This window comes from Neltuma alba, unplaced genomic scaffold, assembly GCF_004799145.2.
Source record: "Neltuma alba isolate B1F8T4 unplaced genomic scaffold, ASM479914v2 tig00011188_pilon, whole genome shotgun sequence".
NCBI lineage: Eukaryota > Viridiplantae > Streptophyta > Magnoliopsida > Fabales > Fabaceae > Neltuma > Neltuma alba.
The window spans coordinates 43,121-60,080 of record NW_021635913.1 but is presented as its reverse complement, the minus strand read 5'-3'; the positions used below and the strand labels follow the sequence as shown (position 1 = coordinate 60,080).

The window sequence follows — 16,960 nt, the reverse complement described above, 5'->3', positions numbered from 1 at the left end:
CCGGAGATAATATTAATTATATTTTTTCATAGATAATTTATTTTTTACAAATTTATTATTTCAAACAAAAATAGAAATTAAAATCTATCATTTATCTAATTATCATATTAACTTATGCCTTTTTTAGTAATTTGTACATAAAAAAAAAAGATTATGATAACAATTGTCCAAATATTCTCATTTTATCAAAATCACTTTTTTCAAAATCTATTCTTCCAAAATCTATTCATAGAATCTATTCTTCTAAAATCTATTCTCCAAAAGCTATTCTTTAAATCATAATTTGGTTCCATCCAAACATCCCCTAAAGCAAAAAAAAAAAAAAATCACTTTGTGGAAAACCATGGTTTTATACCCCAAACCATGGTTTTCAATTCAAAAGTTTGAAAAGCATATGGTGTTTGGCTACTTTTTTTCAAACCATGGTTTTCAATCAAAAAGTGATTTTATAAAAAATTGACATATTTGAAACTTTAGATCATTGGATCTCCAAACCATGGCTTTCCACAAAGTCAACTTTGAGTTTTTGTTGATGACGATTTTGAGACTTAAAATTTCAATTTGTAAAAATAATTCTAAATTTATACAAAGGATCAAAGATCCCTAATTAATTTGTAGGGTCTGTTAATTAATTTTTTACATTACATTTTACAACTTGAGACTCATTAACATTACAGGCAAAAGTTGGAAGACAAAAACATTACAGGCAAAAAACACTTGACTCTTTGGTGGCAAAAATATGACAGTCATAATTTAAATAATCATTTATATTAAAATAGTATATCGAAATTGCAAAATAATATTTTATGTAAAGGACCAAATATCATGAAATAAATTAATATTAATATTACTGACTAAAATTTGACATTAATATTCTGAAATTGGATGCAGATATTTTAAAATTTAATAGTAACAAGGCTTTAAAAATATCAGTATTAAATCTTATAAAAATTTTCAGTGTTAAATTTTAGACTAGTGTCAAATTATTTAAGCAAAAATTACTTTTTTATTAAAATTTTAGAATATTAGTCCTACAGCAATGCATTCAAATTTCTATGCAGGATATGAACAGCTTAATAATAATAATAATAATCATAAAGCGTACACATAAAACCACAAAATTCCACAATTGCTTACATGTAATTAATTACATGATCCGTTATATTGATATTTCGAAAACCTCCTTACATACAATATTTTTTGTTTTCTCCTCACTAACTGAATCGCTGTCTTTCACCACAATCTTCAATAATCCATCTACTCATTGTACTCTACACAATGCAATATATATAGTTTGTCATGTGTGAAAACTAACTTGCATGGATATAATCCAAGTTGATGCAAAGATTGACCTTGATTTTTATCAATTGTCGTCATAGCAAATGATAAGGTGATAAGAAATTGGTTTCTCTACAACTGAAATTATCATATACTACCTGAAAATTCATATCCATCCTATGAATCGACACCTTTTGGTTTGGTCCACTACCATTTAATGATATAACTTCTATGACTGACTTACCAACTTCAGAAATTTGAAGCCATATTCTATTGCATAAACCTCCTACTTGATCAATGTTCCTGAAAATGCTAATCAATATCCCAACTTTCAGTAGTAATTTATGAGATGGCAAACCAAAACAGTTAATTGTGTTTAAGAATTCAGTAGTACATAGATTAAATATTTCAACTGAAGTACTCATTGAATGTTAAATTTTGAAATATCCCGCCATATGTTGATTTGACAATTGCATCTATTGGGTTACCATCATTTGGTAGCAATAATTCCTCTGGGATTTCAATCTCTGCAACACCATCATATACTTCTCCAATTTTCCCATCATCCATATCTAGTAGCCATCCTGAGAACCACTCTAACTTTCCTTTGTCAGCCTTTGAACAAGATGAAGTTAGTCTCATGTTGTTTGGCCAAGTGAAAAATAAAGCAGTATATGCATAAATGTGATGAGCTAATAAATGCATTAATGATGGTATCTCTTGTACCTTTTGGAATTACAAGAAGTATACTTGATTACACTGTATTATGTCTTTAAGTGTTTTATCAAATGCTTCAATGCAAAATTGTTATATTATTGGCGCTTCATCCCAAATTATCAACTTCATGCATTTTATCAAATTTGCCAATTCAGAGTTTTGCTTCCTAGAACAAACGGAAGATTCAAAAAATTTGTATTGAAATTTGTCCTTGCCTATTTTCTCTGGAATTCAGACAATTCCGTTACCTTCTTCTAGATAAAATTAATATGTCACATCTCAAAAATTGGATACTTGGATGGCAATGGTTCATGCACTTGGGACGATAATACTTCCAAACGCGACGAGACTCTTCACAAATATTAATAAAATAATTTTTTGTCGGATTTTGATAGGTGTTTTTTTTTTACTGAAATACGATAAACAGTAAAACAAAATACCAAAATGCTACACTATCAAAATTATTTCCTTAAATACTACACATAAAATTAATTTACAACAGAACTAACATTTTACCTAGATCGAATTCTGAATTGATTTTATTTTTAAATTTTTTTATTAAAAAGTGGTAGGTTAGTCTCTATTATAGCCTCCCCTCAAATCAACTCCCCAGCTTCAGGCTTTAAAAAAAAAAAAACAGAAAACAACTCCGCAACTGCTTCCGTTTTGCCTTCGGCTTCTCTTATTATGTACGTGTGCTTTATGTATATAAATAATTAAATACATATATAATAATAATTAAAACTAATTACTTCATATACATGTATATTTAAATAAAATTAATTCTTTAAAATAGTGAATTATAAATATAAACAATATTCTGTGATCAATTAAAATATTATTTTTTAAATTATTAATCATGTTATTTTAATTTATTTACTAACTCATTAAAAAGTTAATGTATTAATTGATTAAATAAATATTATAATGCACATATGTTAATTTATAAAAATATTTAGGTAAAGTTTTTATATTCATTATATCAAGTCATCTAATTACACATGATCATATGTCATTTTTTTCATGCGTACTTATAATTAAATAATAATATTTTAAAAATAAAATATATGGTCATGTGTGATTGAAAAATTTAAAATAACAGATACATGGAGCTTAATCTAAGTTTTTTTTTTTGCTGTAAATCTGAGTATTTTTAAGTTACTTTGAATTTGAGACTAATTTCTTTTAAATTTGAATTTGTGTTTTTTATCTTATAGGATGATACCATTCACCATCTTAACAACAGCTTGTAAGTTCTAAGTATTGTTTTTTATTTATTTAGGATTGATAACTCTAGGTATTTGTGTCTTTAAAAAAAATAATTGAGTTTCCTTAAGTTATCTATTCAACCATTTTAACTCATTCGAAATTACGTGCAATCAATAATCAATGGAGATAATTTGGTAATGACGATATGTGATTGGAGGATTTGATAGAATCAATATAAAAATTTTATCTAAATATTTTTATAAATTAATATATGTGCACTATAATATTTATTTAATTAATTGATACATTAACTTTTCAATAAGTTGCTAAATAAATAAAATAACATGATTAATAATTTAAAAATTAATATTTAAATTAATTATAGGATATTGTTTATATTTATAATTCACTATTTTAAAATTTTAATTTTATTTAAATATATAAGTATATGAAGTAGTTAGTTTTAAATTTTATACATATATTAAACATATGCCCACGATGACCGATCGGAAAAGCCGGAGGGAACAGGAAAGGAAAAAAGAAGCCGTGGGGAGTTGATTATAATACAGGTGGAAAAGGCTAGAAGTGGGAAGGCTTGAAAAGACCAACCCTACAGGACTGAAATTTTAAAAATACTTCATTTTGTTAGGTCCAGTTCTTCTTGGAGCTTTCAGCCCGTTTAAGGAAAAAAAAAATGCTATTTTTCATATTTTTTATAAAAAATAAAATAAACCAATAAAATTATTAATAAAAGACATAAATATGAATAAAATTAAGTCACAAATACAAAATATTATCATATATAAATATTCATCAACATCCAAGAACATCTAAAACATTCATTAACAAAATAACAACATTCAAAAGTTTCATCTATAATGCAAATACGCAATAAACAAACACTATCATTAATATTTTGAAATTTCATCATCATTATAATCAATTACTCTTCTTAATAAGTATGCATTTCTTTTATAACAAAAATATCAAGTTTTTTTCTTTTTATAAGAATTTTACTTTTAAATTTTCCAGTCTAACTATTATTTTACTTTAGTTTGAGAAACATTGTTGTTGAAACTCATAAATTTCTAATTCAAATTATAGAATCACAAGTCATATAAGTATAAAAATACTCTCTTATCAAATATATAGTTTAAAAATATCAACATATATAATATAAATCAAATCATTATTAAAGTCCAAATTAACCTATTTTTAAAAAATTTAGTTGGACAAATTATTGTCTAAAACTAAATAAATCAAACCATTTCATGAAATTTAATTTTAAAATGATAATAATAACTAAATATTTGAAATATCATTAATAATGTAAATAAATTAATAATATTAGAATTACACAAAAAAATTTTAAAAAATATATATATAAAAGAGTCTAAATGGGCTGGCCTGTTTAAGCCCTTGGCCCTGTAGGGCCTATTTTCCATTTGAAGAGAAAAACTTTAACTTTGACCCTCGTAATTTTTGGGTCTAAACTGGTCGGCTTGACAGGCTTGGCCTATTTTTTCAACTCTAGTAGAGACTAGGCTACCACCTTTTAATAAAAAATATTTAAAAAATTAAAATCAATTCAAAAAGGAAAAATCACGAGAAAAAAAAGACCAGTGGAATTGAAAAATTACATACAAAGACCCAATATAAAAATTATTGTCAAAACTCATACTATTGTTGTCAAAACACATATTAATATTGTAACAGGTCTCTATGTACAATTTTTTTATTTTGGTGATCTTTTTTTGTGATTTTTCCATTCAAAAATAGTTCCAGGCAAGATGAAGTTCTGTTATAGATTAAAATTATTTTTAGAAAGGACAATTTGAAGTTTTGTTATAGATTAAAATTGTTCTTACAAAGAACAATTTTACGCATAGTATTTGAGGAAATAATTTTGATAGTGTGGCATTTTGCTATTATGTGTTAATATTTATAGGATTTCACTCAAAAAGCCGATTTTGATATAAATACATCTGTGTTTTCTTTCTCTTTTCTAGATAGTTATTTTTCCTTAACCTGGCATGGGTAGAATATGAAAGCAAGTAAAGTATTAATAACATAGTGAAATTGCCTTCCTCATCATTAATATTTTTGCCTGGAGTAATTGTGTAAAACCCTTAACCTTAAAATCATAAAATTCACTACTATGGCAGAAAAGAAAATCTGTTAAAATGAACTACCATAGTAGAAAGAAATTTGTATATTATTTTTTTTTAAATTGACTTTCAGACTCGAGTCAAATCCAAACTCCGTTGCATACAACTAAAATCATTCATTCACATCCACTAGGCCTCCGAGCCTCCGGTCCGGGTAACAAAACACATCTACATCAGCCCATATAAATAGTTTCCAACAACGTAAATCAAAGTTCTACGAACAATAGAAAGGGCCTCCGACCAATTAAAAGTGAGAAGACACACTTCCTCCGGTTTACCATAAAGCCAGGCAATCAAAATATTTCAAAGGACCCTACTGTGGCAATATACAACTGGTCATACATAAACAAGGCTAGAGGCTTAAAGCTAACCAAGCTCAAGCCTCTGCGACTCTTCCCGAAGGCGCACACCTAGAACCTTCACCTGAAAACATTGTAAACCACGGGGTGAGACAAAGTCCCAGTAACTAACCTTTCCAATTCAAGGTACTACTAAATAGGTGCTCGTGAGGTGTCAAGTGGGGCATTTCACAAGTAATATAATAAATGATAGCCACAACAATTCATGCAAGTGTAATGATGCAATCCCATCGACCATATCCCTCACTTTGGGGGATTTTCAAGAGCCGAACCCGGCCTATCCCTCACTATGGGGGACGTAAGGAGCCATAAAAGGCCTATCCCTCACTCTGGGGGATATAGGGAGCCAAAAGGCCTATCCCTCACTATGGGGGACGTAAAGAGCCAATCATCATGCATTAATGGAGGCCTTACCACGTGGTAGTAACTATCAAAAACTCTCACCAATTCCCAATTCATGCATCATGCTCAACCCATAATCAAATAGTAATTGAACATTTCATAATTAATTTCTTTCAGTGGCATATCTTTCACAATTCTAAGATTTATTCATTATCAATTGAAACCCCACGAGACGGTTTTCCTTTTTATATATACAACATACAATTTGAATATAATTGTTACTCAGAGCACAAAACATAAATCTACTCACAATACCACAGAAGCAAGTACTAAGGATTGGAAAGTGGTTACCTCTCGCCTGAGCAAGGAATAACAAACCAACAATGTGGCCCCGTGCACCAACAAGACTCACAATCAGTCTACACAAGCACACAAACACACAACCATCATGTATTAGCTTTCAAACTAATAATGTGGCCAAAACAACAATTGAAGACACAAAATTCCTAGCTCCAACCAAAACTCTACCCAACTCAAAGGGGTATAACTACTAAAACAACACTCCAAAGTCATAAAAGTCTATTAAAACATCAAGTCCCCTTTTCAAGCATCAATTAGAGTTCAAACCTCAAGGACCCACTATAGGAATTCAACCTCCAACATCCCATTTGAACAATTGAAGTCTTAACAACAATCTAAACCGATTAAACATCCAATTTAACCCTCCTTAACATAACCCAATTCACAAAACTCAGAATCAACCTCTACATTATCATCTTTAATCACAAACCTCCTATTTCCATAAACCCTAGCTTCAAAAACTCAATGTTCTTCAAATCCAAGAAAACTACACCGATTAAATACTTAGATTAACCCAAAGCAATCAATTAAACTCAAAACAATCGGTCAAAAATCTCAATTCCATCACAACCTAGAAAACTCTAGAGTTCCACCAAAAATCCTCAAAAATTCCAAGAAAGAAAGTAGATTAGAGGTTAAAATCACTTACTTGAGGTAATGGATCCTTAGAAATATCTTTCCCAAGCCTCAACACCGAAACCCTAGCAGAGCTCCTCTCTCCTCCTTCAGATTTTCTAATTTTCGCACAACTGAACCCTCCAGCGTCTATATAGATTCGACACCTTTCGCCGCGGCGAACTAATCCCGAGAGGGATTACTCGCCTGAAAACCTGACTTCGCCGCGGCGAACTCCAATCTTCATCGCTGCGAAAGCTTCCTGAGAGGAAGCTCTCGCTCGCCTAGAAAATCTTCACTGCGGCATGCCCTTACCTTCATCGCGGCGAAACCTTCCTGAAAGGGAAGCCTCGCTCACCTGAACAACTTCACCGCGGCATCTCTATGACTTCGCTGCGGCCGAACCTGCTCGATAGACAATCCCCTTGGAACTCCCGGTTCACCGCGGCGAAGTTTTGGCGAACATACCCTGAGAGGGGTACATTCACCTATTCCTCCAACATACCTCAACTCTAACCCAAACACCAAGATCAACATTTAAATCACTAATTTATCCTCAAAAATCAACCAAAAGAGGTTATTAAAACCTGATAAAAACTCAGGATGTTACAAATTGTGGCCTCTCGAGAGAATTGATGATTGCTTAAAAGATGCACTGTTCTTTTTATTTTATTTCCTAATCATCATTATGTCAATATTTCAATGATTCAAGTTTCATATCTATGATGTTACAAAATTATCATCAAGGTACCCAATTTGTAAGAGCACCAAGGAATAAAAAAACCAAACCAGGAATTAAACCAATTGAGATAGTGGGTCAAGGGTTACTGGTCAGACTGGGATCGGACCGGTCTATTAAAATAATATAATTTAATTCAAAATATTAAAATAAAACAAAATTCATAAATAATAATCACTAAAATTTGATTCCTCTGTTGCATTCTGTTTACGCTCTGTACCCATTTACACAACACAACCAAAATTTGATTACTCTATGCACATCAATTTTCATAGTGTGTGTGTGTGTGTGTGTGTGTGAAAGGCAGCTTATCCATGAGGGAGCAAAACAAAGATTGCATGTGTGAGATTGTGAGTGGCGGATTAACCTGTGAACTGGACTATAGATTCTGCGAACTTGACTGTCATCGAAGTCGAGAAACTCAACAAACAAAGTAGAAATAAGGTTGGGATATTTATTCTCATGGAGTGAGTTGCTGCTCTTGCTCCCCTACATCAAACTCGGTCATTGAGTTCTATAGGGTGCCACCGAACTTGGTGAATTGTAGCTGCTCCAACTATTATTATTGAGGCTCAAGTCCGAGTTGAGCAGCGAGCCGAAATCAATGATGGCGAGCTGGTCCGGAATGCGGTGTTGCTGAGAAGTGGAGATGGAATGCACTGACATAACTAAAGGATAGGGTAGTGCTGGCATGGTGGCTGCGGCTAGTGACGGCAAATGATTAATGCAGTTGGCAGAAGGAAAAGGCCGAACAAGGAGCTCTGCCGTCAACAAGCCAGGGAATAGGGATCTTAGAGGAGGTAATTTTGGCTTGGGTTTGAGGGAGGGAGGAGCCTGCACTGCTTGAGCCGGAGGGGAATCAAGGGAGGGAAATGAGGGAACTCGACAGGAAAAGAGAAGAAGGGTTTTTTTTAAAAATAAAAAATAAAAACAGCGTTATTTTGAGATTTCTGGTAGGCAAAAAAATATAAACTGGGTAACCTACAGAATCGGGGTTACCCGATTTAATACCAGTTTTTATTGGTTAAACCAATTTTTTACCAGTTCAATAGACCGCCGGCCTACCAATTAAACTAGATAGGACTGTGGACTGGTTCACCGGTTGAACCGGCCGATCTGATTCGTTTTTTTTCCTTGAAGAGGACAAGTAGGAAAAAAATATTAGTAGTGAGAAAAATAATGAAAAAGAATTAAGTATGAGAAAAAGATGAGCAGAGAAAATAGAAATTAAAAAAAGAGAAAAATATTAAAATATGTGGAGGGAAATAAAGTTCATAATTTATTTTCCAAGTTGAAAAGAAGAAAATCTGGTGCCATTTTTTTTTTGATTTAATACAAGTTAAACACACACATAAACATGTCAACATCAAGCTTGAATTTCAGACCTTATCCAAAATATGGCAAATGGCGTGGCTACTGAGACAACTCACCGTTAACAAATTCGATGCGGTCCTCATAAAGTGTCATGCATATACGTACATAGATATGTAAATATATATATATATATATATATATATATATGCTGTCCCTCCATCTCCATTGTACTATTAAAACATTATTTCCATTATTATTTATAGTCTTAGCCGATCCTTTTAATTACTATAATATATAAAATTAATTATAGGTAAAATTAGTAAAAACACATTTAATATTCATATAATTTCAATATGACATTATAAAAGGATCAAACTAATTGAGAATTTAATATCTTATTAAAAAAAGACCAGTTAATCAACCAAGAGTGATCATATTTTAAACCATTGAAACACTTTAACAAATACTACCTCCAATCTTAAATATAAGAGCTAGTTAACTAGTTTGAATATATCAAAATAAATAAGTTAAATTAGTTATTTGTTATAAATAAGCGTTGTATTTTTTAAAATATCCTTACTAATCAATTGTATCGGTTAGAACTACTATTATTAAAAGGACTGCCTTAAAAAAATGAATAAATATGAGAAACAAAGTAGATTGAGGTCTTATATTTAAGACTAAAATAAAAGTTAAATAAGGTCTTATATTAAGGACCGGAAGTAGTACTATTTAAGAAAATAGATGATATATTTTGCAATCAAGAAAAAAAGATTGTAATAAAGCCAATCCAAGACATGTGAAGGGTACACATAAAACTTTCCTAAATTCACAGGAGAGTGAGTTATGTAGCCACATATCTAGAGAAATTATTCGATCAGTATCAAATTTGAGAGATAAATGTGATCTAAACCATAGAGCTCTAGACCATGGACAAAGTAGAAACAGATGTTCTCTGGTTTCTACTGTTGGACGGCCAAATGGACAATTGGGATCCACATTTATTTGACATCGAATTATGATATCTTTGATAGGTATGGCATGGTGCAAGAGTTTCCAAATGAACAAAGCAACATGAGATATGAGATGAGTACTTACCAGAGTTTTCTAACCATATGTCACTGAGTACTTACCACTACAATTACCTGCCCATATTAATTCATCATTACATTGGAGCACTGAAAATGTGTGAAGAATCTTATCTACTGTGGTTCTGTCGTAAAGGATTTTGAGGAGTTTCACATTCCAAACGTCCCTGATTGTGTAGTAATAAGTCACCCACTGATGTTATTGTCAATGGGCGAACACACTGCGAAGGCCACCAAAGGCGGCTATAGAGGTTGACTTGTGAACCACTTCCCAATTTCCATCCTAGATTATCAAGGATTAATTCTTTAACAGTACTAATATTTTTCCACATCTGTGATTCTGTAGATTGCGAAACTAGCATTCCTTCATCTTTCTCAGAAACATATTTGGGTTTTATAACTAAAGAAAATGGGGAGTCTTTTTCAGCTACAAACAAACGCCAAATATGCTTTGCAAGTAAGGCTTTGTTGAAGACTCTTGTTTTTTTGACGCCAAGGCAACCCTCATGCTTAGGAAGAGAGATCTTATCCCATGCTAACCAGTGAATATTTTTCCTGTTGTTATGAAAACCCCAAAAGAAGTTTGCTATTTTCATATCAATTACATGAGCTATGTGCCAAGGAAGCTTATAACAAGAAAGGGGGTAGACCAACACAGAGGAAATGACAGATTTAATCAGGGTTAGTCTACCTGCTTGAGAAAGCAGACGGGCACGCCAAACTTGAAATTTTGAATCTACTTTATCCAGAATATCCTTGCATAATACTGATTTATCCTTTCCAAGATCCGTATATTGACCTAAATATTTACCAAATTTGGAAACAAAGTGAAAACCAAGAATGCCAGAGAGTTGCCTTTTTCCTTCATGGTTGAAATTAGGACTGAAGACAATAAGGGATTTCTTTTTTAAAAAGCTAGCTGAGGCAGTAGATTTTTTTTTTTAGCAGTGATTACATAGATATAATTAGACATTACACGTTTTAATTTTCGTGGCATAAAATAGCTAGGACTCCTTTCCTTCATTTATACCAACCGAGGCTTGAATCATATGTTTATTATCTTTTCACAGAGGATAAAATAGACATTCAACAAATAATTGCGAGCCTACAATGAGTATTCACATAGGAGGCCTCCTAAAAATAGACGTGAAGAAAAAATGTACAATTCTTTTTAGGAGTATATAATCCATTTTTATTATCATTCAACCTAACTAAATTGGCCATTTATGATAATGGAATGAGAATTACCATTATATATTTGTAATGGCATTTAACCAAACCACCCTTAATTAGCTAGATTACACCTTTCTAATATATCATCACTCTGACACCACAAAAAGGGGATTACCGTTATTCCTTGCTCTAATTATTGAGTTTTCTGGTTCTCTTTCTTTTTCTCTGTGCACGTGCGCAGCGCATCATTTGTGTGACGAATAAAGACCATGTCACTAACGTTTCTTACAACAACAAAAAAAAAAAAACTGTTAATTATTTATAAAAAAATGCGCAGTGTTGGTTTTTTAAGATATCCTCTTTAACCATTTTCAATGAAAACTACCCAATACTGAAACCAAGCTACCTTTAATATATATAATTAATCTGAATAATTGGGTCAAAATTTTATAAATTTGAAAAATAAAATAGATTAAATTAAACTCCTATATTTAGACTCAAAATAAACTTATTAACTAGCTTCAAAGTAACTCCACTATCGGCTAGTACCACTACAATCCTTGACTTCTATCATTCTTCCTTGTGCGCGCTAAACCGTGTTCTTTGTCTCATTTCCAAGAAAGACGAAAGAAAAATTAGTAGATTCTACTTGATTCAATGAAAAATAGAAATATCTTGTAAAAAAGGATGGAAGAAGTGGGAGAGCGGTGGGGAGAGCACTCAATGCGCATATAGATATTTGATGCAAGCAATAAGAATACGACAAAAGAATAATGGAGGGGCTGGAAGAACGTAAAATAATAGCACAGCCATATTTAAAGGAAGCAATAGGGACCACGCATACCATGTTTTTGCCCTTGTTTGAAATATTGTTAACCGGAGTCCAACCCACATTATATAATCCTTCATAGACAATGGATTGAAGCCTTTATTCAATTATTTGACCGTAAATTGTAAGATAAAAGCATATCCTGAAAATTAAAAGTCTTAATTTGTTCCTTCGTTATTGCTATCAAAAAGTAGGCCAGAGAAATGAAATGAGGAACAATGACATATTATACTGAAGTTTAGAATATCTTTGATGGACCTTGGCTCGACTACAATTTTTGCAATCAAAAGAAAGACATGTACAATCATGAAGTGAGAGAGGATATATATAAATACCTCAATAGGCCAGTGAATTCTCAAGACTCACACTACATAAATACATTAATTACAAGAAGAGATCCATGACTCAGTAATGACAGCCACTTAATTATCTTCCTAGTAAAGCATATGCCTACTAGGACGAAAAAGACTCCTACAAAAGTAGGTCCAATAAAGTATATCAGACCACAGTGGGAATAGCAGAAATGCAAACAAGGGTATGGGTATAAAAGCAAGTGCAGAAATGAAGTTAGGAACCCACTTTGAGCCATGACAATACATGATGAAAAAGGCACTACCAAATGCTATCATCATGCTTATTATAGAGATAAACAAAGCAACCAATCCAGATATGAGCTTCAAGGGTAATGACTTGCGAAAATCCTCTTCTGCATAGCGTGAGATGAGAATGGACAAAAAAATTAGTATGGAAGTTGAGGATGAGATCATTGCAGCTGCATCAGATATGGCAAATATCAGGAATGATGATTTTTTCAAGTAATTAGGATTTCCTGAATTGTCATTAATACCCCCAGGTATACTGAATGCAGCTGTAAACACTCCGGTAGTAATAAGAGTAGAAACAACCATGCATTGTTCTGCTCTTTTCTTCATCCATGATTCTGCTTCTTTTAGCAGGTTTTTGTGTTCCTCTGTGAATAGTTGCTGAGGAGTCAAGTCTTTTGCATTCTTCTTCTCTATACATGATGGTGGCATTATCTTCTTCACCTCCTGCCATGTCAAAATATAATATGCTATCAATATCAATATAAAATATATACAATTTATAACAAATTGCACTATTATCACAAGTCGTTGTTTATTTTCTACAATATACAAGAATGCATCAAAAGTAATAAGTACTTGTGTAATCCATCTTATAAGATAGACTTAAATATTGTTGATAGTATAATATTGTACCTCGAACCATAATAATTCAAGGGTCATTTGGAAAGCTGCTCCAGAAACTAAGTTTAATCGATCTGATGGTGCCAATCTTGCTGCCATATGCAATAAGTTGTCTTTATCTCTAGTATCCTCAAAACATACGATGAAATCTTTGATCGGGCCAATATCATGTATGAGATTGAAGATATCAGCATAACGACGCAAAACTGCAACATGAATTATGCTTCGATTTCTTTCATCAACTTCCCATATTAAATCAGGATAGGTACTTATAAGCTCCGCTAGAAACTCAAAATTTCCAACTTCTACGGCATTAAATATTACTGGTGAAGGTTCTCTTATGTTGCCTATAATCATTGCATCATCTTGTTTAAGGAATATACTCCACAAGTATTTTACTAGTTGAAGTTGTTGAGTTTGCCTAAAACCTGTGAAACACAATTTGATCGTCAAAACACAATTTGTATGTATCGTAAAACCACTTTATCATAATTATATATCATCCGTAATTTGTGATCATGGACACTTACAGGACTTCATGAACCGCTTTCTATATCGCTGACTTTGGCAAATAGAACTCAAAGGCTTTCGAGCCAATATATGCAATATTGTCTCATTGGTTGACTCATCTCTCTCAAAAGCTAGATCTTGGTTTATCTCTAGACACTTCAAGGCTAAATCTGCAAAATGAATACATAAAATAAGTCATATATATGATTGGTACATGATTGACACAAGGTATGTATATGATACATATCACACTTCAAATTTTACAGCCTAGTATTTTTGTTCATGCTTGTGTAATATTCTTACCGTAGATTTCATTGTTGACACAGCAGAAGAGCAATACTATCCAATCAGTATGATCATGAAAAAACGGAATAGTTTCTGGACAAAGATGCCAAGCCATGTCACTTTGTCCTTGTAAAGCCGCCATATGAAGAGGAGTGGTTCCTTGACCGCCCCTTATCAGTGGCAAGTTTTTGTTTTTTCTCTTCATGATCTCAACAATCTCTAGATTCCCAGTTGCTGCAGCGATGCTGAACGCAGTGTTCCCAGTCACATCTTGCAATTCCAAGTCTTCTGGGTGCATTTCCTTCACTAGCTCATCCACAAAGTGAACATGATTCGCTCCGGCAGCCACATGGAGTACTGTCGACCACCCCCTGGTTATGGCGGCACAAGCTAGACTCCGGTCTTGATCTAAGATATCCTTTGCTACTTTCCAATCACCTTTCAGTGCTGCTTTGTGAAGTGGAACACAAAACCTTAGGTATTTATCTCTTCGTTCCTCTGAAACAAGTTAATCAACGGAAACATTGTTATATAGGTTGTCATATAAATGGAAACAAATTAGAGAGAGAGAGAGAGAGATCATACGTGTGTGATCTATAAGATTAAGGTTAGGCCTTCTAAACTGAGCTGAAGCAACCCTTTGAAGTTCTTGCGCCTGTATAGTCACAGAACTTTCATCTGCTACGGCCATTTCTCTGTCAAGAAAGCACAGTATGTCTGTGTTCAAAAATTAATTTGCCTCTAAAACTAACGTTGGAGGATAACCTTGGTTACGTTATGCTTGGAGCTACTTATGGCATGTAAGGAACAAAACGCTTTTTACTGCTATCAAGGATTGGCTAATGAAGTTTTGGTTCTGTGAAACTCTTGAACCATAAAGCTAACAACTACTTCGCTTCTCCTATTTATCGTATAGATGCCCCGTAACATCTTTTTTGTGAACCAAGAGATGCCTTTTTGTAATTCTTTTGACCAATGATATCAGACCTTTATCTCAAAAAATGAAAATAGTTTGCATTTTTGTGTATATATATGAGTCTTCTAGATTGTTCTGATTTATAAATTAATTAAATATATACTTCCTCAAAACTTTAAAAAAAAAAAATAGACTTGTTAAGTAGGAGCTTCTTAAAATTCAAAATTACTCTAGAATGTAACTAAAAAGTGATAAAAAAATAATGGAAAATATAGAGAAAAAAATTAAGAAATAGAGTGTAATTAAAAAGTTTCTATAAAATATTTCCTGGGTACAAGCGTCAAATAAAGAGAGGAGGCCTACCAGAGCCTTATCAATGGTTATGCCATGACGTCAGCATGCTAACATCATACACTCCTAAGAAGAGTGGATCGCTGTTGGCGTGCTGTCTAAAACTAATGTTCAATTGGGAAAAAAAAATTATATTTTATATTAAGATGAAATAAATTGTCTATAAATAAAATAATACTCCCCCTTATGAAATTAATTAAAACCTCGTGAATGAAAACAGCGGGAGGAGAGAGACTATACAAGCAGATAATGATTCAGAAGCTGGAACTTACTTTTGAGACTCTCTCTCTAACTTATCAACATGACCGGGAAGAATGAAGAAGAAGAGGATAGGATAGTAAATTTACGTGTGGATCCTGTGTGTGGGCAAGCACAAGCAAAAACTCCTCTGTCTCTCTAGTGATTCAACTTCGGACGAGTTCGCCATCTAATTCCCACCTGATTCTAAACACAAACACACAGATTCACCAAACTTCAAATTAAAACATTATCATCACTCTATAATCTCTCTCTCTGTGAAACACATAAACTAGCCAACGCATCAGAGAGAAATTGCAAGGAGTGAACACTGAAAGCAAGTTCAGAAAAGCTTCAGAGTTTTAGATCATTCACCTTCTTCTAATTGGACTGAGTTAAAATAATAACAGTAACAAGAGAGAAACAAGAAGCTTGGTTATTTCCAGAGAGAGAGAGAGATTGGAATAAATTACCGGAAAGTAGGGCAGTGGTGATGGATCTGAAGGCCGTCTGGTTCGTCAGAGAAGGTGGAAGGAAGCAAATATAAGAATCAATCACAAAGCACCCCATCAACTCTGTAAAGTCCTACCAATATGTGTTAAATTATTAGAGTACGGCCACAGTCATTTGGCTTTACTGCTTATTTTCCTATAATAACAACAACTTTGCGAAGAACAATATTAAATGTCTCTTCCTTTTATTATTAAACCACCCAGTATGCATCCTGATCCGTCTTACTTTTAACTAATTGGAGTTCAACCTAACTCGGAATGATGGAGTTTTTGGGATGCCCAAAATCACTTTTAAAAAAATATATTTCCCCACAAATTAAAACAAAAATCTTCTCACATGTTTATTTTATATACCATAAAATTATTTTTAAAAATATCGGTTAGTTTTTATCTAATTATCTAAGTTAAATGATATCATTTGGACAATAAAACTCTCTCTTTAAATATTTATGATAATAGTATAAGATTTTGTTTATAATTTATAAATAAAGTCTTATAATTAAAATCGAAAGAAAGTAATATTAAAAGAAGAAGTATAATAAAAACTATATCCTTCCACAAACCATAGGAGACATGGAAGTGAAATGCAGAGAAGCTTCAGAAAAAGGCAGGGGAAACGACAAATGGGGTAGGGGCTGCTTTCGCTCTCCTCACTTGACCTTCGCGGAAGAAGATCCTCTCAGCGTCCTCTTCCCTCGGCGTCCGAATCCCAGCCGTGGAAATGAATCTAAC

General features: G+C 32.6%; 2 protein-coding genes across 4 annotated transcripts in view; both read right to left on the bottom strand.

Annotated features, from left to right (window-relative positions):
- LOC114762088 (ankyrin repeat-containing protein At5g02620-like) overlaps positions 1-16,467 on the bottom strand; it is a 61,040-nt gene extending 44,573 nt beyond the window's left edge. Inside the window, exon 1 of the mRNA XM_028951550.1 lies at positions 16,190-16,467. The gene's annotated coding sequence lies outside the window, so the exon portion shown is untranslated. The remainder of the gene's footprint in view (positions 1-16,189) is intronic.
- LOC114762087 (uncharacterized) lies at positions 12,456-15,892 on the bottom strand. Of its 3 annotated transcripts, none has more exons than XM_028951545.1 (6): positions 15,827-15,892; positions 14,798-14,907; positions 14,231-14,710; positions 13,948-14,097; positions 13,430-13,845; positions 12,456-13,240 (listed from the first exon to the last, which is right to left on the bottom strand). In XM_028951545.1, the coding sequence occupies exons 2-6, from the start codon at positions 14,901-14,903 to the stop codon at positions 12,626-12,628; spliced, it is 1,767 nt and encodes a 588-aa protein (XP_028807378.1). In that variant the 5' UTR covers positions 14,904-14,907; positions 15,827-15,892; the 3' UTR covers positions 12,456-12,625. The 3 variants fall into 3 exon arrangements, with proteins under 3 accessions (XP_028807378.1, XP_028807379.1, XP_028807380.1); XM_028951546.1 differs by having other exon boundaries at positions 15,752-15,832; XM_028951547.1 differs by lacking the exon at positions 15,827-15,892 and having other exon boundaries at positions 14,231-14,698; positions 14,798-15,261.
- Positions 16,468-16,960: the final 493 nt, after the last annotated feature.